Below are 27,240 nucleotides of genomic sequence, written 5' to 3'. Positions count from 1 at the left end.
AAATCTTCCAAAACTTTTGAATTTAACCAACAATGCTGCAAACCAAATCGCAAGAGAATCAAACTATTTGCCTGAAACAAGCGTGACTAGCCTAGTTTCATTGTTTGAAGATCGATAAAATGCAAAGACAACAAAGTCAACAACATAATTAGTTTTATTTTAAAGTGTAAATTTATCTGGATGAGTGTTTAAGTTGACTATTTTCTTTTCCTATTGTGACAGGATGCTAGTACCTTGCAGAGTCATTTTGTTGACTCACCCTGCACGCCAGACCAAATCGTTCTGACTAGTTCTTCTTACTCCTGTCTGTCTGTGACCGAGGGAATTTAGGAGCAGAGACAAAGATTCTGCAGGGATAGCCAAGCTCAGACTTAGGTTACAAAGTTACTTTAGAAAATAAAAGCCAACTCAGGGAAGAAACTAAATTTGGACAATACCCACTGTTTTCTCTATGGAAGAAGTGGGGTGGGGATGTCACCTGTTCACCAGCCCCGTAACGTAGAAGCTTCATGAGCTAACTAGCATTCATGGACATACTCACCCTGCTCCTTGCCTTGATGCGCTTATAAACAAAGTCAGGGAATGGCTTCCTGGGGATGTATCGTCCAGAGCCCTCAGTTGCATGGAGGTTCCCATCCTCCAACACAATCTTTCCCTGGCTGATAACCACCAATGGAGACCCACGGCATTCCATGCCTTCAAAGATATTGTACTCCAGAGACTAGGACAAAAAGAAGACATCAGGACCAAGTGTTCATCCCAATGCAAGATGCCATGTCTTAAGCTACCGCCGAGTAACAATTCCCTCCCACCCCCCAGTTTTTGTTTTTTTTTTAAATAACAATCCACACTGATTCCCAAATTTTAGAGTTCAGGTGAGAGAGAGGTGACAATGTCGATGCACTCACCGCCAATATATGTGGTGACATAAAAGCAATAGTAACTAATGTCTTTACGCAGGCAGAACTCCCAATGGGGCACAAATTAGAATGATGAACAAATGCCAACAAGTTCAAATTTGGATGCACTATAGTTTAACACCTCTTAGGCTTGGAACCTCACAGGGCCTAGTCCATGGCTGACAAAGGGATTTAGGGGCTTGATCCAAAGCCCATGGAAGTCCTTCACTGTTGGGCCTGATTTTCAGAGGTGCTGAGTACCAGCCCTTCCTACTGACCCCCGCATCGTGGAACAGAAGGACTGTCACATGGTTACAGCCCTCGACAGGGACTCTGAAGGGTTCCATTCTCAGTTCTGCCACAGACTTTTGTCACCTGGACAAGTCACTTTAATCCCTCTTTTTGCCTCCATTCCCCCTCTGTAAAATGGGAAGGGTAAGTAGCGTTGCTTGTAAAAATTCAATTTAAAAATGCCAGGATCACGTTTTTCCTTACAAATTTTTCCTGTTTCATTTTGACCCACTCTTAGGAAGTTTGGTTTTTGCCCCCCTCCCGCCCTTTACTTGTCATGTTGGTTTAGATTGTAAGCTCTTACTGTGTTTTGAGCAGTGCCTAGCACAACGCAGCCCTGATCTCGTCGGGGGCCTTGAGGTACCACGCTGATATAGATTAAGGCCTACATTTTAAAATCGTCATTCAGACACTTTTTTTAAAAACCAGATCCTGCCAGATTTAGCCCAGGATAGACCTTCCTATACTACCTATAGAAATTCCTGCTATCTTCCCAGGTTTTTTTTTTTTAAAAACTTACTTGGATATCATTAAATAGTATAAAGCCCTGAGGGATTATCCTAATAAAAACAATATTTAGTAAATCAGTCCCTCTGACATACTCCTGCTATATCAAACCCAAACAAGCTTTTATTCTAAGTACATGTGAATAAAAGACAAAGATCATGTAAGAGAGAAGTAAGTAACAGCCTGCTTTATGCTCAGAGTATTGTATGCATTATTATTAATCAGATTTGTATTCTATTATTGCCAATCCATCCTGTACCAGACCCTTTGAGACCCCCTGCTGGAGACCTCATAGCCCTGCCGCACCCCGTCCCAAAAAAGGGCAGTGGAGATGGTCCTCCAAGCTGCCTAGAGTGGCTGTGTGGGACACAACCAATCAGGGCCCAGCAGCCTAGTATAAGAAGAGCTGCAGGGCCAGAGGGAGTTCAGTTCCTTGCTGGAGCTGTAGGCATGTGGATGGCTGATGGAGCTACAGAACCCTGGACAGGGCAATGCTGCCAGAAGCCAGGGAGAACAAGAAGGAGCCCTGAGCTGGTTGCTGGGACTGCATTAGGACAAGGCCCTGAAGTAAGGGTGAAGATGGCACGGGGCCACAGGGAGGTGGCCCAGGGCATTAGAGAAGCCATGTGACATAGTTAAAGGGACACAGCGAACAGCTGCAATCTACAGGGTCCCTGGGCTGGGACCTGGAGTAGTGGGCAGGCCTGGGTCCGTTAGCCAGTGGGGGGAAGTGGCCTGGACACTGAGGCACCCCAAAGGGGGAACTGAGCTGTCGTGGCCCAGCTGGAGAGCTGAAGCCAGAAAGCCCCAAAGAGGGTACAGACATTGTCTCCAGGGACGGAGCCCTAGGGCAGAGCAAGGACAATCCAAGTGTGTGCAGGCATGCGCACTTGGCCAAGCGGGCACTCACGAGAGGGGAGTGCACCCCATTACTGGTCCAAACTGAGACCAGAGCCCTATTGTTTTAGTTGAGATGCGTAGCCTTGAAGCACACCTTCTGCGTAAGGTGAACAGGCTATGAGAATTTGCTCCCCAGGAGGAGGGCACTAATATCGCTTTTTCCTAGTGTACTGTTTTGTCTTTAGGCAATAAAATGGTTAAGTTCAGTTATTTGATGTTTTGAGAATGAACCATGAGTGTAGTCAAACAATTGGAAACACCTCTGAGTCACTAATACATAGAGCAGAAGTATACAGATAGTGCTCAGTGATGGTTAAAAAAAAATATATATATATATATATATATATATATATATAATCCTAATTAGATTAAAGCTAAATTTTGAGCTTTACAAAATGGTGTTCGTGTCAACATTTTGGTTGAGTCAGGGACGAGGGCGATCTTCTTTTACTCTAATAGGATTGCTCACTCTCAATTAACAGGATTTGAAATATTTGACTTGGGAGTGGCAACGGGAGGCAACAGGAATTCCAGGAGAATCACTGGAAAATGCTCCACCTCTTAACTGTACTGGCAGGAAGGGGTCTACTAACATGTTGTTTGGGAACAGGTATTCTTGTGATCATCTCGGCGGGGGGAATAGCAACTTGATCCAAGTCACTTTTGTGGAGTTCATGATGGAGTCTGCACTTTCAGTGTGTTATAACTATGGGTGGGTTTGACTGCAGCTTTACCATTCGAATGGAGGGTAAAGCAAATGGGATCCAGTCTGAGAAAAGGCTGTGGCTGCCCAGAAGAGAGCTAGGATAAAAGCACAGGAATTAGGTTCGTTCCAAATACAACAGGTTCCCTCTCAAGCTTTAATGTTTCCTTGCCCGAGAGGGGCACAGCTGTGATTTCCTGAGAAATGCGGTGTTGCTCTAACATGTAAAAATAACAGAATAAGCTGGTGCCCCATAATCACTAGCTCTGCTTCTGCAGCAGTTAATACCTTCTCCTGAGTTTCAAACCAGCTTTGGTTGAAGCTTTAGTAAAATGGTGTTCCTTTAAAATAAGGGATACTAATAATTCTGCACTTGTATCACTTTTGCCTCCATCGCCAAGTACATAAGAGGTCCTACGGATGCAAAATAACTAACAGATGCTATGCAGGGCAAGGCCCTGACCTGGAAAGCTTAATCTTCTGTCAAGATGCCACTGGGAGGGGCAAGATAAACAGAAGAGCATTACAATCATGTATGAGACACAGCAGTCACAGTTCACGGGGGCCAAAAGTCTATACAGCATTTAGTACAGTGGGAATGGGCTGGGGCTTCCAGTTGCTACTGTGACCCAAATAAGGGATGACAAAACCATCTAAAAAGTCTCCCTACAACCTCATCCTCTTTTCCCCCACACCTCCATCTTTTTATAACCAAGTGTGGAAGCCTTTAAGGCAAGGGCCACCTCTTTACTTCATGTTTACACAGCACCTAGCATGATGGGGATTTGATCCCCCAACTGCAGCCTCTAAGTGGTATTGTAATATAAAAAAATATTAATGCCTCCTGGGAGACTGTTGAGGCTATCAACATGCCATTTAGAAATGAACGTCTACTTTATGTACTGCTTGTACCTATCTGGACAGTGACAGGATCTCTGGATGGGTAGATACCTGCATGAAAATTAGATATTTGTTGCTTACGAGTTAGTGGTTTGTGCTGTTTGTCTTCAGTTGAAGTCTCTCCTTTCTTGGGGTTTTAAAAGGTAGCTTTTGAGAGGTAATGGACTAGCAGCCTGAGAGAATGAAGCCCAGATTATCAAAGGTACGTAGGCACCTATCTCCCATGGATTTCAATGGAAGTTAGACCTAATTACCTCTAAGGAGGTGGGCCTGAGGTCCTCCATCTGCAGAGCTGATAGGGCAGTCTCACAAACATGCTTTAACCTGATATTGAGAGGCCATCTTTGGGAAGCATGAGGGTCACTCACTGGGCCCTTGACTGCCGACAAAGCCAGAAAGTCACACACACACCCTAGTAAGTAAGGTGAGTAAGTCCTGTTGAAAAATCAAGGGGACTTGTGCTCCTAAATCAGTAAGTCTTCTGAAACTCTCTCCAGGATGGGTCTGATTCTCCTCTGCTCTATTCTGGCTGTATACTACCCGAGCTCTCATGGCGCTGGCTAATTGGAAGGAGTTAATCCTGATTACACTGCTGTAAATCCATGGAAAATCAGGCCCTGTATGTTTTGTGATATTGCCCCATGCCTTTTGGGAACCCACCACACTTGCATCATATAGACAAAAAGAAGCCATCGGGTGGCAAGAATTTTCAGATGCTACCAGCCAAAGCAGGACTTGATCCAGCCCCTAATCATCTATTGACCCACTCAGTCCTTGTAAACTGTGTTTTATATAGGCTCTTTCATCCACCATAACAAAGCTATTAGCCCAGTTACCAAGTTAGACCATGTTAAGGAATACAAAAGCAAGCCAAACTTTTTTTTTTTTTTTCCAAAGCCTTTGTTAATGTATCCAGGGATCCAATCTCTGGAGGAAAATTTTGCTTCTCAGCAGTGGAGTGAATAAAGCCATTCATGGAAAAAGCACAAGGAGGTTTTTCCAAGGAAACACTCCCTAAGTTCTTAGCCAGCAGCTAAACCAGTGGTAAACAAACCCACACAGTGGTTGTTCTCTCTCCTGTCCTCCTGCAGGGCCATGGGGAACTTCAGCTGGCCCTGCCTGCTGATACTGGTCCGTACTCTCTCATTTAGAATATGAGACCTACTTAGTCAACTGCTGGAGCGCAGGCTTAAGGAGCTGGACTCTCAGCTGCTGTAAATTAATATAGCGCCAGGAGAGCGCAATTGATTTATTCCAGCTGACAATCTGGCCCATAGACTTTCAGGCCAGAAGGAACTACTCTCATTCAGCTCGTCTAACCCTTTGAGTCGCACAAGGCACAGAAATCCCGCAGCCAGCGTGAAAGCTCCTGGTTAAACGAGGCTGTGTTTTTAACTGAGAGGAGTTCAGTCTGCAAAGTCTGAATCTGTCATTCAAACTCTGCAAAGTTCAAGAGTACGCTTGGATCCAGATGTCTGATTCTGCCCACTGTAATGACGAGGAAGCCACTGGCAAAACTTAAGTCTCAAAAACCAGTTCATAACTGTGCTCATCTTAGGTTTAATTGAACACCCCTCCACCCCCATCCGCAAAAGAGACATTCCACCATTTATTAGCTGAAAAATGACCCCCAGAATGCAGACCGTCCTAAGTGTGAAACCACTGCTCCTAGTCCTATGTTTGTGGGCCAGCGAATACTTATTTGCTCCTTCACGCTACGGGTCCTGCTGTGGCAGTGTGCACATGGGGTGCATGGTCTCAGGGGGACACTACACGACAGTCATTGTAATGGTGGGTGTAAGTATGAAGGATGTGGCTTTATGGCAGATTTTTCACCTTCCCGTGGAGTGCCAAGGAGGGATCATGCATCAGAATCAGGTGTGCATCAAACACTCTCAATCCCCTTGGATCAGAGGGAGCTGTTGGGCACATTATGGAGAAAACCAGACCAGACCAGACTTCTCACTATGCATAGTGCTCGGCTACAAAGGCCTGGTCTACACTTTAAAAATTAGCACAACCTGGCTTTGTTACCCAGGGAGGTGAGTATTTTCACACCCGGAGCACTGTAGTTGGGTCAACCCCTTGTGTAGCTGCGACTACGTCAGTGGAAGAATTCTTCCATCGACCTAGCTGTGGGAAGCCTCTGTACTACTGTATTACGGCCGGCCGGCTGTAGCGTGGTGCAGAAGGGAGAGCAGGCAGGGCTCAGCTGCAAAAGGTACTCACTATGTTATGAGTCTTGGCCGAGATTGTTTTGATACAGTCAGGATCCCAGATGACAAGGTCAGCGTCAGAGCCCACGGCGATGCGGCCCTTCCGTGGGTACAGGTTGAAGATCTTAGCAGCGTTGGTGCTGGTTACAGCCACAAACTGGTTCTCATCCATTTTACCAGTCACCTGGTGAAGGAGCAAAGACATGACTGCATTAGCAAAGCACAAACCTGTACTAACAGCATCTCCGGCCAAAAGCAGATTCCTGAGGGCCTTGTGCTAGACAGAGATTTGTTACCATCAGATGGAGGAGGTGGCTGGCTTTGTACAGACAACATTACTTATTAATTGTAACAACCAAGCTCTGTTAATATCTTCCCTTCAAAGATCTAAAAGCACCATAATACCTCGTTCTTATTAGCAGTAGATCTCAACACACTTCTTTTCTAAAAACAAAAACAACGAAGGTCACTGCTATTATCCCCACTTTCCAGATGGGAAAACTCAGGCACAGGGCGGGCAAGTGGCCTGCCTAAGGTTACTCAATGAATCAGTGGCAGAGCACCCTTGTCTCCCAAGTCCCAATCCAGTGCACTATTCACTAGGCCACACTGCCTCCCTACAGCAGTGCAAATCTTAATCAAGCAGCACCCAACCTGCCTGTGGGATCAGTTTATTAGACAGTTTACAGAGGAGGAATCTGAGTCAACACAGAGAGAATAGAGGTGGAAAGAATTACATTTCCTCCGTGAGGGCTGGAGAACTTTGAGCCAGATTTTAGTCTCTGATTCAGCCCCTTGAGAAGGGATACGTAGGGCCCTACGTTCGACTCCTGTGCAGCCCTGGTATAGTGGCATTGTTGGGGCCGGGCCAAAGGAGACTTGCAAGGGACCAGAGGAAGAGTCACCAGCGTGCTCTACACTGGCAATTCTAGTCTACAAAGCAGCCTACAAGCAGCTATTAAGGGTGCTCTAACTCACACCAGCCCCCTATTGCAGCCCAGAAGTGGGAAGGAGCAAAGGTGGGCAGTCTACCTCTAGGCAGACAACGTTCACTAGATTCTGGTTTAAAGGTCACTTTCACTTTTTTTTTTTTTTTTTGGTTAGTGCCCTTTTTAGATGCTAAACAGGGGAATAAAAAAAGATGGGGGGGGAGGCAAACAAAATGTAACCCAACCATGTAACCGAACTCCTCAACTAGAGGACAGATGGGAATTGGACCCCTGAGTGACCTACCACAGCCTTATCCCAGATGATGGACATTCTTTCTTCAGTCCCATTGGTTCCTTCAGGGATCAGGGTAAAGTTGTCCTTTCCAACAGCTTTCTGGGCAGTGTTGAAGGTGCAGTGGGCACTGCCAGTTACCTGCAGGTCTCCGCTGAAACCCAAATGGGGGGCGGGGATTACTTTATTTTCACAGCAAATTAACAGCTCAAGTCCTCAGAGAGCCCCGGACCTCCCTCACCAGAGCACAGCACTCTACCCCTTGAGCTCAAGATGGGGCTCTGTAACCGGAAGTTAGCTTTGGTGACCACCCACGAGCAGAGTGTGCGTCCTGTGCTTAGGCAACACGCTCTGCGAACGCGCAGCCTCGTCTACTCACCAAGCCAGCAGGGAGTTGAGAAAATCAGGAGTGGTTGGGTCAGGGCTCAGCGGTGGGGAGGTGACAAAGGCTGCAGCCTTGACCCAGTTCTTACTCCAGTAATGAGATCCATCGGTCCCCAGGCTTGCTGTGATGGGCTCCCCGTAGACCACGGTGCCTGTGGGGCAGAGACACACCAACAGGACAGCTGTAAGCACCACAATGCCAGCAGAGCAACAGGCATCTCCACCCTCTCCGGGGGCGCGCCTGCCATCCTTCTCATTAAGGGAGAACAGGGAGATAACTTGCCCCGAAGGGACATTGGCCTGTAACTACAGCAGGATTTCTTACACCTTCCTCTGATGCAGCTGATCGTGGCCCCTGACAGAGGCAGGGTACTGGACTACACGGTCTGAAGCAGCATAGCAACTGCCCCACCCTATCGTGCTGCGAGACCCCAACCCAATCGATTTGTTACAACAAATTACATGATGCCAGGTGCTATAAATGCCCCAAAATTAAGGCTGGTGAAATCTGAACCAACACAAACTAGATGGTTTGGCCAAAAACTTTATCTGAAACAAAATTCTGCCCCTGCTACTCCCACCCCTTGTTTGCAGCATCTCCAGTATCCTGGAGTGTATTCAAATGTTAACATTTCATTGGTATGGACAAACGGCTGCACTCCTGCTAGTGGAAAAAACACGATGTAAATAATCAGGTCAGCGCTGTGTATGAAATGCATATTTGCTGATGAGACGACAACCATACCATTCCCGTTTCCACAGCATCTCATGCTTGAGGGACCAGCTTAGATCACCGTCATTAGACAAGGCTGCCTGGTTGAGAGCTCCCTCAGAAGTACTCACCGCTTGCCTTTACCTTACCTATGACCTAAATTTTTCACAAGCCACTGGTGATTTTGGGTGCCCCACTTGAGAAACCTTAATAATGATACCACCACCTACCTCTTATATAGAGCTTTTCATCAGGAACTCTCAAGGGTCAGTGTCATCATCCATTTTACAGATGGGGAAACTGAGGCACAGAACAGGGACGTGACTTGCCCAAGGTCACGCAACCGCCCAGTGACAGCAGAGATGGAAACAGAGTCCATGCCTCCTGCGTCTCAGTCCCCTGCTCTATCACTAGGCCTTTGGGTGACCAGACAGCAAGTGTGAAAAATCAGGACCGGGGTGGGGGGATAATAGGAGCCTATATAAGAAAAAGACCCAAAAATCAGGACATCTGATCACCCTAGGCCTTATGGCCTCACAGAGGCCTGATTTTCAGAGTGTGGGTATTCCGCATTTTCTGAAACTCAGGTCCATTTATGGCATCTCGGGTCAGGCACCCAAAACTGTCAGTTACTTTTGAAAACATAGGCCTCTCAGTATTTGTGAGTTAACAGTGAAGGTCTTGTTCCTGAGGAGCATTCAGAGCAGCAAAAGTTGCCAGTTTATTAGATCCCTCATAATGGGACCGTATAAATAAGAGCTGGGGGGGGGGGGGGATCAGAGTGTCTGAAGGCCCATGACAGGATAAATCAGAAGGGATCAGATAAAAAATGTAGCAGAATGAAGATTTTGTTATATTTACATATAACAAACTGTCATAAACAGACTGTGGCCCATAGTGCAAGGTGCTGTACATACACACACAGAGAATCTCTTCCCAGTCGAGTTTAGAGTCTAAATAGAAAGGACAGACAAAGGGTAGGAGAAAGGAAGTATTATCCTCATTTTACAGAGGGGGAACTGAGGCACAAAGAAGATAGATGTTTTTCCCCAATGTCTGTGGCACAGCAAGGAAATGAAACCAGATCTCTTGAGTCACAGTCCAGTACTTTAACCACAAGACCTCTTTAGAGAAGTATTTTTAACCACAGGCGGGAACAGCCCATGTTTCAGGGCATGATGCTTTACGGGGGTGGGATACACGATCTGCATACAGAGCACATACTGGAGGCTGCAACTTCAGATGCCCTGACAGCTGCTAGTGGCACTGAACTACTAACCAAATAAACCCCTCTGAGCTCTATCTATTGCACCCCTCACTGCAGCATCCGAGCACAGATCCTTATTGTGCTACTACTCACGTGCAAAGAAGGCATCTGGGGCTCTGTGGGTTTTCAGACACAAAAATAGGCAAAAAGCGGGGCAAAGACCATCGAATCTGGCCACTTTCCTGTGACAGAGCACTGAAGGGTGCATCCTAGGAAACAGGCCTTGAATGTGGATCGTAATGGCTTGGCCTCCTACCCTATCACTGGGACTGTTTAAAAGACAACTCTCCAGCCGAAGAAGAGCCTGCCAGGGAGTACTTGCAGCAAACAGGGTCAGGGGTCATGAAACTGGAACAAGGCAAAGGGCACGCTGGATGTGAAAGGGAAGCCTGTTTATACCCAATACATTGGAGGAATTGTTCTCGCAAGCTATCTTTCATCTTGCAGGACTACCAAGGACAGTGTCTGCAAGGAATATTCACCATGCAAATGCCATCATGTGCATCTGGCTTGACAAAGTTCCCCCCCATTAGGAAATCAATTACCTTTTGTTCATTCCTCTGGATGTTCTTCAGTGACTCACTCTCTACCCTCTCAGGATTGTGGGTGCCGGCTGTGTGGCTCTGTTGTGCAACTCTGCTTTGCATGCCATTTTTTTAAGCTTGTGTAAGGTATATAAAAAGTCACCTACTGGGGCAAATGCCATTTGCCCTGGAATTGTACATAAGCTACCACCAAAGAAAAAGAATGGCGTAATAGTTAGGGCTCTCTCCTGCAAGATGAGACAGACCACTTCAATTGCCTGCATTACCCCAAACTTTCTGTGTGACCTTGGCCAAGTCACTTAGCCTCTCTGTGATTCAGTTCCCCAGCTGTAAAATGCGGATAATAATTTTTCTCTACCTCCTAAGGGTACTATGAAAAGACGGTGAAGCATTCTAAGATCTACTGAGAGCTAGCGAACAGGAGCAACAACCAGGGGAGTTTTGTGAGGAGCGACAACATGTTACCCTTGACGTGACTCTGAATGTTAGCTTATTTGTTGCGTGCTTGCTTGCCATGTGCCTGCTTGACAGAAGACTGTAGTGTTGTCTGTTGGTGGGGCTGGGTGCTAGGCAAGACTCAGAGCTTCCTAACAAGGCAGTCGCCATCCATCCATTAATCTCTAATGCCTTTCGGATCCCTTGACAAGGGGCCGCAGCTAACTCAGGGAAAACAGGGGCTTAAAAAGCCACCTCCTAAACCACCAGAGGAGCTAGTGAACAGGTGAGTTTTATGACGGAGTTTAAAGAAGGAGTGGGAGAGCCAGATACACCTAAAAAACACTCTAAACTTAGGTCCATAAACACCACAACCCCCCGAAAAAGAACTAAAAGCCTGCAAGAGTAAAAATAATGCAGGCAGAAGTCTAGCAGCAGAGTGGGGACTATCCAGTTTATTGCACTGAACGCAGCACATATGATTACCTGCCTGGTGGAAAGGTGGCATATGTCTGCATTCAGTGCAAGCAACTCCAGGCCCTCATAGACGGCATACGGGCTCTTGAGAGCGGCAGAACTGGAGGAACTAATGGAGACAGAGAGGTACACAGACATGGACACATCAAAGTGGTCCCACCTCTGGGCTGCTGAGAAGGATGAAAGTCTCCAAGGAGAACATCAAGCTGGAGCAGAGGAAAAGGATCCCATAGTTGGGAGCCTCCCTCCAGATGATGTCATCATATCCTCTCTCACTGAGGATACAGTGGGGGAGGTTTAGATTGGATATTAGGAAAAACTTTTTCACTAAGAGGGTGGTGAAACACTGGAATGCGTTACCTAGGGAGGTGGTAGAATCTCCTTCCTTAGAGGTTTTTAAGGTCAGGCTTGACAAAGCCCTGGCTGGGATGATTTAACTGGGAATTGGTCCTGCTTTGAGCAGGGGGTTGGACTAGATGACCTTCAGGGGTCCCTTCCAACCCTGATATTCTATGATTCTATGATTCTATACCCCTCCATGGGAGGGGACCCCAGTTATTAGGAAGAGCCAGGTAATAGTAATGGGGGATTTGATCATTAGAAATAAAGATAGTTGGATTTGTTACAACCGGGAGAAATGCATGAACCGCCTGTCGGGTGCAAAGGTCGTGGACCTCTCGAGACATCGAGACAGACTTATGTGCAGTGCTGGGGAGGAGCCAGTGGTCGTGGTACATGTAGCTACACAGGGACATGGGGAAAGACAGAAGACAGGTCCTGGAGGCCAATTTAGGCTCCCAGGTAAGAGATTAAAATCCAGGACCTCCATGGTAGCGTTCTCTGAAACGTTTCCAGTTCCACATGCAAGGCCAGTTGAACAGGCAGAACTGCAGGGTATCAGTGCGTGGATGAGACTATGGTGTTTGGAGGAGGGATTTATGTTTATTAGGAACTGGTGAACCTTTTGTGAAAGGAGGAGCCTGTACAGGAAGGATGGGCTCCAACTAAACCAAAATGGAACCAGGGTGCCGGCATGTAAAATTAAAAAGGTTGTAGAGGAGTTTTTAAACCCAGGGCGGGGGGAATGTCGACAGGGACAGAGGAGCACACGGTTCGGACAGACATCACTTAGGCAAGGATTTATTAAAGGGAATGCTCTATATCCTAGTAAACAGGAGAGGATAGAAGCTGATAAAGTACAGGGAGGAACTGAAGAGCAACAGTCAAATGAAAAAGAGTCCGATTCACTATTGACCAATTTTTTGAGTGCTTGTATTCCAGTGTTTGAAGATGGGTGAACTTGAGTGCCTGGTATTAAATGAGGATATTGATAGAACAGGCATCACAGAACCTTGGTGGAATGATGACAATCAATAGGGCCCAGTAATAACAGGGGACAAAATATATAGAAATGACAGAGCCTGGTGGGGCAGTGGTACTATATGTCAAAGAAAGCGTAGAGTCAAATACAGTAAAAATCTTAAATGAAGCAAACTGTATCACAGGATCTCCATGACTAGAAATTGCACGCTTGAACAATACGTCATTGGCACTTTATAGCAGTAGGAATATATTAGTGAACACCTGACCGGGACGGTGACAGTGACGATGAAATGCTCAGGAAGATTAGAGTTTACAGAAACGGAAAACCCAATATTAATGGGGAATTTCAACTCTGCCCATATCGACTGGGTGCATTGCCAGAAGTTGCGACCGGACGACAGAGGGTAGAACTCGATAAATTGCCCTGTTCTGGTCATTCCCTCTGAAGCATCCGGCACTGGCCACTGGTCCATCTAGATCAGGATACTGGTCTAGATGGACCACTGTTCTGGATGGTATGGGACATTAGTAACAGCCCCCAGAGCCTTTAATTTGTAGGTTGTTGGTTCAGTTCCAGGCCAGTTCCACAGCCACTGAAAGACTGTTTAATGGCCTGAGTGCAATGAATAGGCAGTTTTTATGGTCTATCAACCAGATTTAAAAACATGCTTTTGTCAGTCAGGCTAACCCATCAGCTAAAAAAACTTCACTGCTATCACACTGGGCACATATCTGGTGGTCCTCACCAGAGCGGAGGAAGATGCTAGAAGTGGTGCAGTTTTCTCTGTCATGTAATGTTTAAATGTTATCGGGCATCCAATCTGGAAGAACCTTAAAACCACAAAAAGGGCCCTAACTTGAAGTAACAGTCTAATTTTGACTGAAATTGGAAGAAAGCTTCTAAATACAACTGATCATGCAACCACAATATGATAATGCAAAATATTGGTCATTGTTTGTAGAGTGGATGGATTTGAGAAAAAGTCCAAAGACTCCTGCAGCAGCAGCTGATGTTAACGTGGTGTACGCCATGATGAAATACCTTCAAGATACGTTTCACTCTCTGGGCCAAAACTGGACCTAAGACGCATACGATGAAGGACTCTACTGCAAAACACAGTTGATTAAATGGAGGAATCACAACGAATTTGACAATAATCTCCTCGAGGTGGAAGGCATGCATCATGCAAAGAATTTCATAGATCAAGCAGGAAAGTGAGTTTCAAGACACCCACGTGGAAGCCAGCATCCACGATGCTTCAGTCATCAGCCATGCTTTAAGAGGAGAAGCATGTAAGTGCGGCGTTAGAATCCACCAACTTATGAGTGAGGCAACAAGTTGCTCAGCGATTCCATGAACAACGATGTTCTCCCAAAAGATGCAAAGACGTGCGTCTTAGAGAAAGCCTGAACATGAACTAAAGCATTTGAAGATGTGCAGAAGGCACACACAGGAACCAGAGTGGAAGCACAAAATGACCTGGCAGACTTCATGAACCATCATTCCACCAGCTCGTGGACACTTATGTTATCCGAGGAAAAAACTATTCAGATACATTTCTCTTCTGGAAAAACTATATAGGAGATTTCTCCCTTCTACCGATAGATTTCATAGCAGCAAAAAGAGACAATAACAAATCCATGGAGCTTGAGACATTTGCAGAAACAATTCCACTTGATGTCCAGTGTGGTCATACGAATTGGGCTAGATGGGATTGTGTAAAATGTAGCAGAAGCCAGACTTCTGGAGGAGGAGAAGCCAGATATGTATCATGCCCTGGCTGATAGTCAAGAAGCAGTATACTGGACTGCCAGACCCTTCAGTGATGTCGGGTATGATATGGCCAAAGAGCAGTCTCTCAACAAGGACCATGGGAAGCATCAGCATCTTTGCACAAAAGGTAAGGCTCTGACCAGGGAATACCTGACTGCACATTTTAAGGCAGCTTTAACAACTATGGCCAAATAAATGTGTGGAATGCAGCCTTCAGCAACAGAGCTCCACGAAGAAGCTGCCCCAAAGTGCACGGTTGCAAATGAAACTGCTGTCCGAGATATTATAAAAGCCGAGACTGAAAGAATGACAAATCCGTGTTGCACTGAACCTGGAAGAAGCCCAGACAACAGAGAGCTGCTTGCGAACGTTGCAACGTCTTCTGTGGCCCCCACCTGAAACTGCACGAAGTTTGTGTGTGATAAAGAGAGAATGGCACACAAGGAATGAAGTAGCCTATAACCAGTAGGCTGAAAAGGGTTGAGGCAGGCCTCTTTGATCCCACAAAAAAGGCATAATCTCAAATCATTTGGTAACCTCAACAAAACAGATGAACAAAAGAAGAAACAGACAGCACAATCAATAACTATTGATAGTCAGCAAGGTGACAGGTATTGTCCAGTCCAGAGATGTTGATATCCAGGGTTTGATGAAGTATATCCTGGCACCTGTCCCACTTTCCCTCTTCAACTTGGATGGATCTCTAAGAACAACCCAAAAGAGCAACACATTGTCTGGGTGGAGAAAAATCTGTCAATGGTTGAGCTAGCCAACGTTAGCAATTATTGACCCCCTGATCCCTCTGCAGATGGCATGCCAACACTGCCAAGTGCAAAACTTTTGGCGAGCTGCTTGATCAGCTGCTAAACCTTATCCCTAGCCTAACATGGCAATTCACTGCTGCTGTTGGTGACAACTATGCAAATGAAGCCTCAGCCAAATCTGGTGAGCGAACCTACGGGGGGGGAATGTCCAAATGCAAGAAGTTTGAGACCCCATTGTGTTAACACCATTACCAAAGCAACGCTTGAAAAGCTCATCAAATTCAAAGAACAAATCTAACATTGCAAACTTCCTCTTCAGTGACTGGGTCGTGAAGTGTGAACAGAGTTGGTTGCCTGGTGCTGAAGTATACCTTGCTGGTGGGTTTCACGACCTCGCACGAGCACTGAAAGTAGTGCCAGGCAACCATTCTGCAATACCAGAACTTGAGGCAGATCGCAAGGAAGCAGATTTGCGCATGGTTTTTGCATGTTGCTGATGAACACTTGGACTAAACAGGGTGCTAATGAGGAGCTTGGTCTCAGAGGTTGCATCTATGCGCCCAAGACAGTGTTCTGTTCTTGGGGTAGATCAATTCTATTTCAAAACTGGAGTTGGCCCAAAGAAGAGAGATTCATTCCTATGCACAGCGTAGTTAGGGAACGGGGAACGGACGTGTCTTATGTCACCATTCATGCTGTCAATGGATTTAACTCTACTTCAGCTTTCGGTAACATGGGAAAAAATTGGCTGAAGCTAGCAACTGAGCATCCGGAGAAGTGGGTGGAGAAGGAATTTAGAGCTCTTCTCTCCCTCCCCTCCCCCCAGCCCTGGACAGCAGGAATGTGCAGGAAGGAATGCTCCAGAATGCCTCTCAAACCCCCATTTGGACACCCCAACCCTCAGTCTCAGGGCTCTGTGTCTATGGCGGGCATTGAGACTGCTTGATCTCAATTCCTCACTTGGTCTTGGGTGCGAAGGTGTGGCCTGTGCTGACTGTGTCTATTCTGCATTCCCCACCCTGTGCTTGTGGCATTCACAAAGCATGCCCCTTCTCAGCTCTCTTACCGTTAGAGATGCGTCTGTGATATGAACCAAGCACATCCACTCTCAGCAATCCCTCTCCTCTGGCCTCGGGGCTAATATGTCTGTGGCCTGCCCATTCTCAGCTCCCTTTCAGTCACAGTACTCTTCGTCACGTCTCTCCCGCTGCATTGTGGACTGTTACACGCTCTCTGGCATTCCCCCACCATCACACCGGGGGTCACGGCCCACTCCTCGCGGGTTCATGCTGCCACGGCAGTTTTCCTTGCAGACGTCCCATGGCAGGACATTGGCCGGGCGGCCACTTGGTCCTTCATCCATACCTTTACAACCCATTATGCCCTCACCCATGCCGCGGTGGCAGATGCGGCTGTTGGCCATATCATCCTTCAGACTGTGACTTCTGGAGAGCCCTCGCACCCGCCTTCACGCCGAGTATTACTCAGTACTCTCCCACGTCTGGAATCCACATAGGGACCAGCACTCAAAGAAGAGGAGAAGGTTACTTACTGTAACTGGAGGTTTCTTTGAGATGTGTGGTCCCCGTCTGGATCCCAATCCCCAATCCAATCCAATGCTCCATCCCCCCTGCTCCGGGCTCTCCTCCTGCCTGGTAAGAGGGAACTGGAGTGGTGTCCATCCCCATGGCCTCTTAAGGTCTCGGACACGCCACGCAGTGGACGCACGACACACGTGTGAGTCAACCAGCACCACTGTGAACAGTTGCGGCTCTGGCACCTGGCAAGAATGCGCACCCCACATTTGGGATCCGCACAGGGATCATCACTCAGAGAAGAACCTAGGAGCATTACTTTGAATTCATGGCATGGACTGAGCTGACCTCACCGGAGAGTTAAGAAAGAACCAAAGAGTAGCTGAATCAAGTAGTCCTAGCTCAGTAGCAAGATTTGAAGGGAGGTAACTGCAGCTTTTTCAAAGTCAACAGTGGTATCTTTGGTGTCTCAGTGGTATCTTTACTATCCTGTGGTAAGAAGCTAGCGTCTAGATAACGTGTGCTACGAGTTCTTTCCCAAGAAGAACAGAACAAGTGAGCAACTGCCATCAACGATGGCCTCCTTCAGGCTGCACAATTAGGTGCAAATTATCAGCTATACATATGGACTCATGCAACAGTTCAGTATCTTCAAGTGTCCCCTGTCAAAACCAGATGGGTGAGAAGATAGTACGGGACATCTTGTTCCTCAAAGACGGTCTGCCACCTGCACCAAAAGTCATCCTCACCTTTTTGGAAGCATAGCTGAGGAGATGCAAATGCCGCAGGGAAGATTTGATGGGATCCTATGCAGGCAACTGTGACAATGACAAGTGTAGAAACACAGTACGGAACACATCGGACACAGGTTGTGAGGGACAATAGAAAGATTTCAGCTGACTATTTTTTTAAAGTAAATTATAGCTCAAAGTGGTGTAGCATTAAACATTTAGTAGCTCATAGTTAGTTACATGTAGGGATTACATCAGAGTACATGTTATTCACACAATATATTCATGCAGAACATTCTTCTGCTAAGAATCATTACTGTAATATAAGTAGTTTACATTTATTGTCATTGTATTCAGTGATACGAGTTTGAGCATTGGCCTGCTAAACCCAGGGTTGTGAGTTCAATCCTTGAGGGGGCCATTTAGGGATCAGGGCAAAAATTGGGGATTGGTCCTGCTTTGAGCAGGGGGTTGGACTAGATGACCTGCTGAGGTCCCTTCCAACCCTGATATTCTATGAATTACAGTTGTACCATGTGGGCATGAGACATACAGTTTTGGTGTTCTGCTCAGCCTGAGGCATATTTTATAATTAGGGGGTAGGGGTCTTATTACCTGCATCATTTGATAAAAGCAGCAGACAGAAATCAGTCCGTTCTACAAATGACGACAAATATTTTGTGACAGAGAAAAACTGACCCACTTCCAGCACCTACATCTGCCCGGAAAATCACCACCAGAGATGGACCGAACATCGTAGCAATGAACGTTTTTTTACCTGATGGGTTACTCCTTAATGCCCAAAATGGGTCTGGGCTAGTAGACTGCTAGCCCACATCCCCAAAACTACCACCACTATTGGCTGTCTTTACCGTTGTGGCCAAGGGAGGGGGGATGCTTTTTGTGGTTAGTGCACATGACTGGGACTCGAGAGAACCAACTTCAGTTCCTGATTCTGCCACAACCTCCTTGGCCAAGTTTTTTAATATCTCTATCACTCAGTTCTTGGCCTATAAAGTGGAAATCACACTTCCCTATCTCCCAGGGGTGTTGGGAGGATAAATTCAGTCATTTGTTGAGTGCTCAGACATACAGTCCCATCGCTGCGTGAATTTATGCTCTCATTTCTAGGTGATCCCTCTCGGTCCCAAATGAGGCCTGATGCTGCTTGTGCTGTCCCAGTTCTGTGACTAAAAAAGAACCCCCTCAATCCTTCTGACCAGCTCTGAATTAATTTAAAGGGAATCATGGGGTCTAAGCACTCATGAATTCTCTCCCCCTGCATTGGAGTTTGCTGCAGTAGGAACTAATTCTTCCAGCACCTTGCCCCCACATGGAAACTGATGTCATCTGTGTATTCGTTTGGTTTTATTTAGACTGCATCAAATTAAATCCAATCCTTGAATGCAAAGGGGAAAAAAATCCTCCTGCTTCAACGCCCACCCTAGATGATTTAAATGGAAAGTAACAAGGCTTTGGTAGCAGAATAAAGGGATGAAACCGGAGCTCTCTCTGCTGTTTAACTGTAATTCCACTGAGTCTGGAAATCAGTGATGTCATTTGCTTGCCTTGCTTAAGCTAATGCCCTGCTAAAGAGCAGCTCCACTCGCTTTTTCCTCCCCCATCTGTCTGAGAAGCAGAAGACGATGAGCCAAAGCCAATGCCAGCGCTGAATTTGGCCCAAGGCAGCAATGTGGAGTATGGACATCAGGATGGTGAAAATACTTCTCTCTGTTGTAGCTGCCCCTGGAATATTGTGTTTATTTCTGGGTGCAGAAGAGAGCCGTACCAAAGAAAGACGGGGGAGTTGGAAGGACTGAGTTACACGGAAAGAGCTTTGTGTAATATGACTAAATGATTCAAGGCGAGGCACCTGATAACTGTCTAATGGAGGAAATTACTGAGGGTAATGGGATAAATATTCAGAGAGAGAACATTTGGGCTGAAGATCAGGAAAAAACTTTCTGACAGCCTATCAGGCTTCCCAGGGAACTGACGCAGAGCCAATTGTTTGGGACATTTAAACCCCAGACTGGACAACGCTAGAAAATTGCCCTTCAGCGAACAATCCCAGCTTGGCAGGGAGGTAGGCTGGATGATCTCAGAGGACTTTTCCATCTATGAATAACTTACCCTTTTTCCTGGCCTGAGCAATAACATCTGCGGCGCTTTTGCTCATCACCTTGGTGATGTACAGAGGGCAGTTGGTCTGGTTGGCGATGGTTATTGCCCGGTTCACTGCTTCAGCCTCCACCTAAAAGATAAAGCCAGCTGTACGTTAGAACACGCTCGACTTAGCGTGGCCAGCTCTTCCGACTCGCCCAGTTACAACTTTGTTTTCTTAAGAGCAGAGGGTGCAGGGGACTCAAAGGAGTGGGGTGGGTTTGGTGGCTTTAAGCCATTTAGATTCCAGGTGCTATAGGGATTGGATTGGCCCTTGCCATAAACCAGGGCAGCCTTGAGAGCGGCTCCAATTTAGAGCCTCCATGCACAGAGGCTGCTCTGCAGCATCTAAAATCCCCATAGCTGGTCCAGGCTACTACACCCAGTCCTGCCCCAGCTTCATCCTCCCATGCCCCCTCCACTGGGGCTTTTCCTCAGTTCCTCCCCAGGTTGGATCCGGGCTTTACAGCTGTCATGACACTCTGATCCCTTTACTTGATTTACAGGAGCTGGGACCGCAATGACAATTTCACCCACAGGATTTTTCCATGCAAGGACAGATCACATGACTAATATTATCCTTATTGGTTGAGTGCGCTCAGTGTGCTCAGCACTGCACCGAGGTGATCCCTGCCTTGAGCACTTTACTATCTAACATCACGTCCTTCTGTGTTTCCTCTGGAAATACCTGAGGCATTGGAGAAAAGCATGTTTCTCCATAAACGATCCAACAGTCATTAAGTGCTCTACATGGGAGAAAATTCCTTCCTGACCCTTGCTGGCAACACACCCTGAAGCATGAGAATTGATTGCCCTTATTATGCATTACTACACATTTTAGTCAGTTTCTTTATTCAATCATAGGCATACTGGTGAAATTTGCCCTTGTGCAGAGGGCCAACACAATGCCAATGCACCAATTAAGCCCTAAAATTTCATCCATAGGAAAAAGGACACCCAACAAAATAAACAGCAACCCATCCCCTTAACGCCGTACCGGGGAAAGGGACAGGCCTTGAAGACGGCAGGCTCTGGTAAGCCAGTGGGAGAAGTCAATTCTAGAGCTGACAGCCCTGCCACTAGATGGTTACATCCTGCAGGAATTAGGCCAATGGTATAGACCAATGGAAACTTCAGCTCCACAGCCCCTTTCAGGATCAGGCCTGTCACTAAACCTTTGTTGTTAATGGGCTTGCAAGGGAGCAGAACGTGGCCAAGGCACCATTAACTATACTGCAGCAGCTGACCTCAAGTGCAAAGGTGGCTCCCTGTGACTTGGGCTGATTCTCATTCTAGGCAGCAGCACGACTGGCAAAGCATCCGAATTACGCTGAAGGAAGAACGAGCGTCTGTGCATCCACTTCTAACTGCAGGAGGCAGATGTAACGAACAAGCCAAATAAGGGAACGGCCCCATCCATTACATCAAAGAGTCCGATTCCTCCTTAGGATGCACGTTGAAGGCCTGAGCTAATCCTCCAGGATGCTGAGCATCCTCTTTTCCCTTTGAAGTCAACGGGAGTTGCGGGTGCTCAGCACTTTGGGCCCAAGTGTCATGCAGTTTTCCTCCAATGCCACCATCTGTTACTGTTTTCCTTATGCAATCGGGAAAATATGTCAAGGAATACAAGGGTGGATGGGAAATCTGGATGCAGATGTTCGCACACAGCATAAAGGAAACAGTCCCCATCCCCAGAGCCAACAATCGGGGGGGAAAAGGAGAGGATTTGTGTTCCAGTCGGGCTGGGCATTGTTCCTCTCAATCCGCAACAGCATTTGAAACTGGAAGATTTATGGCTGGCATTAAAATGCTTTTGGATGCTGCTTGCCTGAACAAAGCAGAAGGAAAGTAAATAAAAAGAGGAGGGAGCTGTGAAAATGATCTCACCCACCGGGCTTTCAGCAGCACCACATCTGGCACCCTTAGCAAAGCCCCCATACTTTGGAGGAACAATCAGAATCTCCTTGTACAGAAAGGACAGCCCTCACAGAGCCAAGATTCCATGGGGCAACGTCCAGCCCAGAGATACTGAAAGCTCAGAGGAGCACAATACAGAGGGAAGAGAATTTAGGACCAAATCCTGTGTTGTTACTTACACAACAATTTTCAAAAGGACCCTAAGGGATTTAGGTATCCACCTCCCACTGAATTCCAGTGTGATGTGGGCACCTAATCCCAGCGCAATCAATGGGAGAGGAAGGATGGTCCAATGATTAGGACACCAGCCTAAGTGCCAACTCCACCACAGACTTTCAGTGTGACTTTGGTCAAGTCACTTGGTCCGCCTGTGCCTCAGTTTCCCACGTGTAAAACAGGAGCCTTAGAGCTTCCCTACCTCCCAAGAATATAAATACCTAAGATAGATAGAACTTTGACCCTATGCACAAATTCCCACCGACTTTTCAGGAAGTTTTGCCCAAACAAGGACCAAGTAAACAATGAACAACAACTTGAGGGTTTGGAGCACAGAGAACTCAGCTATAGTGAAAATCCAATGGGGAGTCAAATCCTGAAACCATTACTCAGACAAATCTCCTGAGTTAATGGGAATTTGCTGAGGTTTAAAATATGCAAGAACCCCAGGATCTGGCCGAAGTAAAATCAGAATAAGGGCTTCCGGATCAGGACCAGAATGAAAGAGAAGCAAAGTTCTGAATAGTTTCACTTTGCAAGCTGCAAATAGCAATTCCAGTTATAGCTGAGTGAAAATGAGTTCTTTTCAGTGAAAACGAGGATGTTCCAGGAGGGAAGAGAGACTACCGTGACGTTTTGAGGAAGCACAATCCAGTGGCTGAACCAGAGAGGGATGAGTCACATAATCTGGGTCCTCCATCATCAACAGCCCCCGCTGCGACACCTTGGGCAAGGATCTCAAGCCAAATTTTTCAAGTGTCCCCTAATTTGGGCCTTCCGGTTGGAAATACCACAGGCCTGATTTTCAGAGGTGCTGAGCATCAGCAACTCCCATTGACTTGAGAAGTCATTATGGGCTTGCAGTGCTTCTGCTCATGAGGCCAAAGCATTTCAAGTTGGCTACCTAACCGGTGAGCCACCTGAAGCTAGTGAGCATTTTTGAAATTTGGAGCCATTCTGGTTCCCAGTTACCAAGGCTGTAACAGGGGGCTAATGATACTTATAAGGGTCTTCAGCTTGAGATCTCCAGACTTCTGACACAACAGAAATATCTTTGTCACAAGCGCCACAGTAATTCAAACAACATATAATGGACATCATCATTATCATCTTAGTATTTATTGCACGGGCAGAACAAGCAAACAAGAACTACCAGTCGCAAAATCCTCTTTTCCCTTCCTCCCTTCTGTCTGTGAAACCAACATTTCCTAGGGCACACGACGTGCACTATTTTTCTGGCCACATTAATCGAGGCATGAAGTTCTTACTGGCAGTATATGACATGACCCAGAATAGGCGGAATTAAGTGAAAAATGTGAAACGTCCTCACCTCTTCAGGTCTACTCAGTACATGCCCTTCAGGGCCTGTGATTCCCAGTTCCAGGATCCTTTGCTGCTCCTAAGGCAGAAAAAAACAGGAAGATGGCTCAAAACAATGTAGTTTCTCATTTCAGGAGCTGGACATATTTGGAAGAGATGTAAAACTGAGATCCCTGTCATTTTGTGCTCTCTAGATATCCCACGGTACTTTCACAAAGGCAGGAGCAGTAGAACCAGCGTTCAGACTAACTCCCCATGTCTGGATAATTACCAAAGCTCTGCAAATCCTGGCCATTTCATTCGCAGTGTTGTCATGCCAACCTTTCCTTTGATTTCACTTCACAACCCTGCACGTTTCAGGTTTGAAAGAACAAAATAAACTTCCCACAAAACTAGCAGGCCACGTGTTGAAAACCTGTTCAACTCCAAGTTGCATGATCTAGGCATGACGTGTAAAGTAAGTATGGCATCAGCAACAGGAACCAATTATTGACTTATTTATTTATATTTCTATTGCGATAGTCCCTAGAGGCCAACCAAGTCCAAATCCCATTGTGCTAGGCGCTGTACAAAATGTATAGTAAATGTTTCTTCACTTCCTGTCCTAAACTGCTGTGTAATATTACTATACACGGGGGCTGCATTCAGTGATGGGCAAAGAGATGTATAGTTTGTAACTGTTATGGAATAAAAGCTAGTAAATAAACTTGAGGCATTATCGTTCTCTTACTGGGAGTTCCAAGGGCTGTAATTTTGAACTCTCTCGGCTTTCTACATGGAAATGTCTATGCTACTTGAGACAGCGCCTTGACATGGCTTAGTGATTTCCTGCTGTGGGTTTTAAGAGCGGGATTTTCGAGTTTGAACACCTGACAGCACAATGCAGCTAAAATTCCACAGAGCGAACAGATACGATACCTCAGCAACGATGTCACCATTCTCAGCATGAACTTGAGCTATGGCACCTATATCACGGATTACGCTCAGGACCTCGTATATCTAGGAGAAAGAAGGCACACTGTTTGATACATACCTTTTGGTCTTGCAAATACTCCAGTGTTCTCGTCGCTTAAATGTCCTTCAACTTAAACTGTTATGTAAAACTGAAACAAAAGGGAAGCGACCAAGACAGACAAGCTCTCTTTAGCTTGCCTTAAAAGATAAGGCAGTAGACTGGGACTCGGAGCTGGGTTCAGTTCCTGCCCCGGCCATTGATTTGCTGAGGAGCCTCGAGCAAGTCCCTTCACCGCTCTGTGCCGCCGTTTCCCCATCCATAAAATGGGGATAACAATAACGGCCTCCTTTCTAAGGCACTTTGAGACTCACAGATGAGCAGCACGATATAAGAAATAGGTATTATTAATTATTATTATAATGGAGCACAGAACAGAAATTGGTACATTCTCCAGGGCATCATCGGTAGAAGCTCTAAAGGCCCAAATTTTCAAAAGTGGCATCTTTAATGCCTCAAGTCGTGGGTGCCCAACTTGCCCCGATCCTCAGCGCCCGCAACTCCCACTGCCTTTGATGGAAGTTGCTCCACCCCTCTGACAACGAGGTGCACTGGGTCTCACGCTGAGCATCCAAACATGGGGGGGTTCACAAAAATCCGTGACCACTTTTGAAACCTCTGACCATATTCTTAGATAAAAAGAGACCATTTTTTCTGTCACCTCTTAACTCAGTTCAGCTCGAACTTCAAACACGGAGGGAAACCTCCGCCACATCATGGTTGGAAGCAAGCGCCTTCTGCAGGTTGGACAGCCCAACAATGAAACGCACCCGATGATGGACGAGTGCGAACAGAATTTTTTCTCAAGGTCCCAGTGATTCCAATCGCAAAACCAAGAAGTGCTTTCCTGGTTAAAATCAGGCCCTAGGTCCCAGAATCACTTGCGTAACACAGGCTAACCCAGCGTGGCTCTGTGTCTCCCTCTAACGACTTGACCACATCGAGAGGTTTATGAGCCTCGTGCTGCCTCCAAATTGAAAGACCTAGGGTAAAATCGTGGCCTCGCTGAAATCAATGCCCGTTTTGCCATTGACTTCAATGGAGCGAGACTTTCGGCGCTGCTCTTTCACCTCCAGCGGCAGAAGCGCTTGCTTCCGGATCCAGAGGCGTCTGGTTCGATCCCAGCTGATGGCACAACCTGAGTAACTGATACAGGCACAAAACATTGATTCATAGAGTTTAAGGCCAGAAAGGACTATTGGACCATCTAATCTGGCCTCCTGTATAACACGGACCATTAAACATCACCCAGTTATTCCTCTTTGAACCCAATAACTCCTGTGTGGCTAAAGCATGACTTGTGAACGTAAAGCCCTCCTACCTGAGAATCTGTTAGCTGGAAGTGATCTTTGAAGGCCATGTAAACCAGGAAGGAATTCACACCTAGCAGAGACAAAACAAAGAAAACGCCCAGGATGTACAAGTAATAGGCATAGATAACATCCACGTTGAAGTTAGAAGCGAGCCAGCCACAAGTTACATAAACAAAGTGATCCACACAGAAGTTAATAGATGAGCTGTTACGGCCAGACAGTCCAAGAGCCTGATTCTCCTGCCACTCATGTTGGTGTAAATCAGGAGGAACTTCAGTGAAGCTAATGGGAATACACTGGTGTGAGTGAGAAGAGAATCAAGCACAAGGTTCTTAGCGCTAAAACTGACTATACGGTTTGGAAACTGCAGATAAGACAGTCCTGGCCCTGTAAAATTCCACCTGTCTTGAATAAAGAGGACTCTCCCCTTCCTGCCGGAGTGGACCAGATGCACCATTGAAACAAGTATAGACATTGGCTGGCTTTAAGAAACTTTTAACTTCTTCCCATCAAAATGAACTGATTTTGCATCTGTTCAATGGAACGGTCTGCTACAGACAGCCCAATCCTTCTTGGCTCTGAGGGCCAGATCCTTGGCTGGAGTAAATCAAGTTACTGCCAATCAAATGAATGGAGCTATGCTAATTTACACCACTTGAGGATCTGACTTTTTGTGCCTCCTGGGAAGTGCGCAGCATCCTCAGCTCCCATGAAAGTTCAATGTCAGGTTAAGGAACTCAGCACCTGGCACTATCAGCCCCTTGGACTGTGTGCCACGCATGACAATGGACCGACCCCCCCCTGGAGTCAATGTGAGTTTGTCATTGGCTGCACTGGGAGCAGAATCGATCCCACAGCATGTAATGTACTGAAATATACCAGAGTATGACCGTACAACTGACAAGCCACGGAGAAATAAGATGTGGCTCCCCCAGAGAACAGAAATAAGAAAGAAAGAAATTCAGTCTGCTGTGAAACACACACAACACTTAATAAATCACAATTAAAGGCCACCAGCTTCTTAGCCATGTGACATTTAAAAACTCCACTAGTAAGAATGATGGAGCCCAGCTTGTGGCAGAAAAGAGAGCTAAGCCTTCAGAGCTCCACTCAACACCAAAAAGGAATACGTCTTTCAGATTCAGCTTTGTGGGAGGCTGAGCAAAAAATGTAAGAAAAATACCTTCAAAATGGGTACTGGCTGCCTGGTTTCCCAACCCCTCCTGCTAGACGGCTGGGGAATTACTAACAGAGCATTTCTACAAAGCATTGTGCTGACCAAACCACAGTGTTCACAGCCTCCCCTCCCCTGCATTCTACAGACATGACAGGGTAAAAATTCTTAACCAGGATGTGTGGGAAAACCACCATTAGGATGTAAAAGTTTGTTGCTGTTGTTTTTTTCAACCATAAACAGGATGGAAAATCCTTCCAGCCCAGGGATGAAAGGTCACGGAAATCAGAGATGGGAAAGACCTATTCGATCATCTTATCTATCTTGCCCTCCTTTCGCTGGCCATTGAAGGATTGTTCTTCTTGAGTCAGATTCTTTTCTCGCTTACGCTAGTTTAACTGGGATAGCCCAGTGGTTTGAGCATTGGCCTGCTAAACCCAGGGTTGTGAGTTCAATCCCTGAGGGGGCCATTTAGGGATCTGGGGCAAAAATTGGCGATTGGTCCTGCTTTGAGCAGGGGGTTGGTTTAGATGACCTCCTG

General features: G+C 46.5%; 1 protein-coding gene across 7 annotated transcripts in view; it reads right to left on the bottom strand.

Moving 5' to 3' along the window:
- Window positions 1-27,240, bottom strand: part of DPYSL2 (dihydropyrimidinase like 2) — a 92,433-nt gene that overhangs the window by 6,913 nt on the left and 58,280 nt on the right. For all 7 annotated transcript variants that reach the window (XM_073324853.1, XM_073324854.1, XM_073324855.1 and 4 more), the window contains exons 5-12: window positions 25,534-25,595; window positions 24,119-24,199; window positions 23,211-23,279; window positions 19,718-19,838; window positions 8,017-8,173; window positions 7,650-7,791; window positions 6,430-6,600; window positions 542-721 (exon numbers count right to left, since the gene is read on the bottom strand). In XM_073324853.1, coding sequence (XP_073180954.1) covers window positions 542-721; window positions 6,430-6,600; window positions 7,650-7,791; window positions 8,017-8,173; window positions 19,718-19,838; window positions 23,211-23,279; window positions 24,119-24,199; window positions 25,534-25,595 — 983 coding nt within the window. The remainder of the gene's footprint in view (window positions 1-541; window positions 722-6,429; window positions 6,601-7,649; window positions 7,792-8,016; window positions 8,174-19,717; window positions 19,839-23,210; window positions 23,280-24,118; window positions 24,200-25,533; window positions 25,596-27,240) is intronic.

The sequence above is a fragment of the Lepidochelys kempii genome, chromosome 26 (genome assembly GCF_965140265.1).
Source record: "Lepidochelys kempii isolate rLepKem1 chromosome 26, rLepKem1.hap2, whole genome shotgun sequence".
Lineage (NCBI taxonomy): Eukaryota > Metazoa > Chordata > Testudines > Cheloniidae > Lepidochelys > Lepidochelys kempii.
The sequence above is the reverse complement of the archived record's forward strand: the minus strand, read 5'-3'. Positions and strand labels throughout refer to the sequence as shown.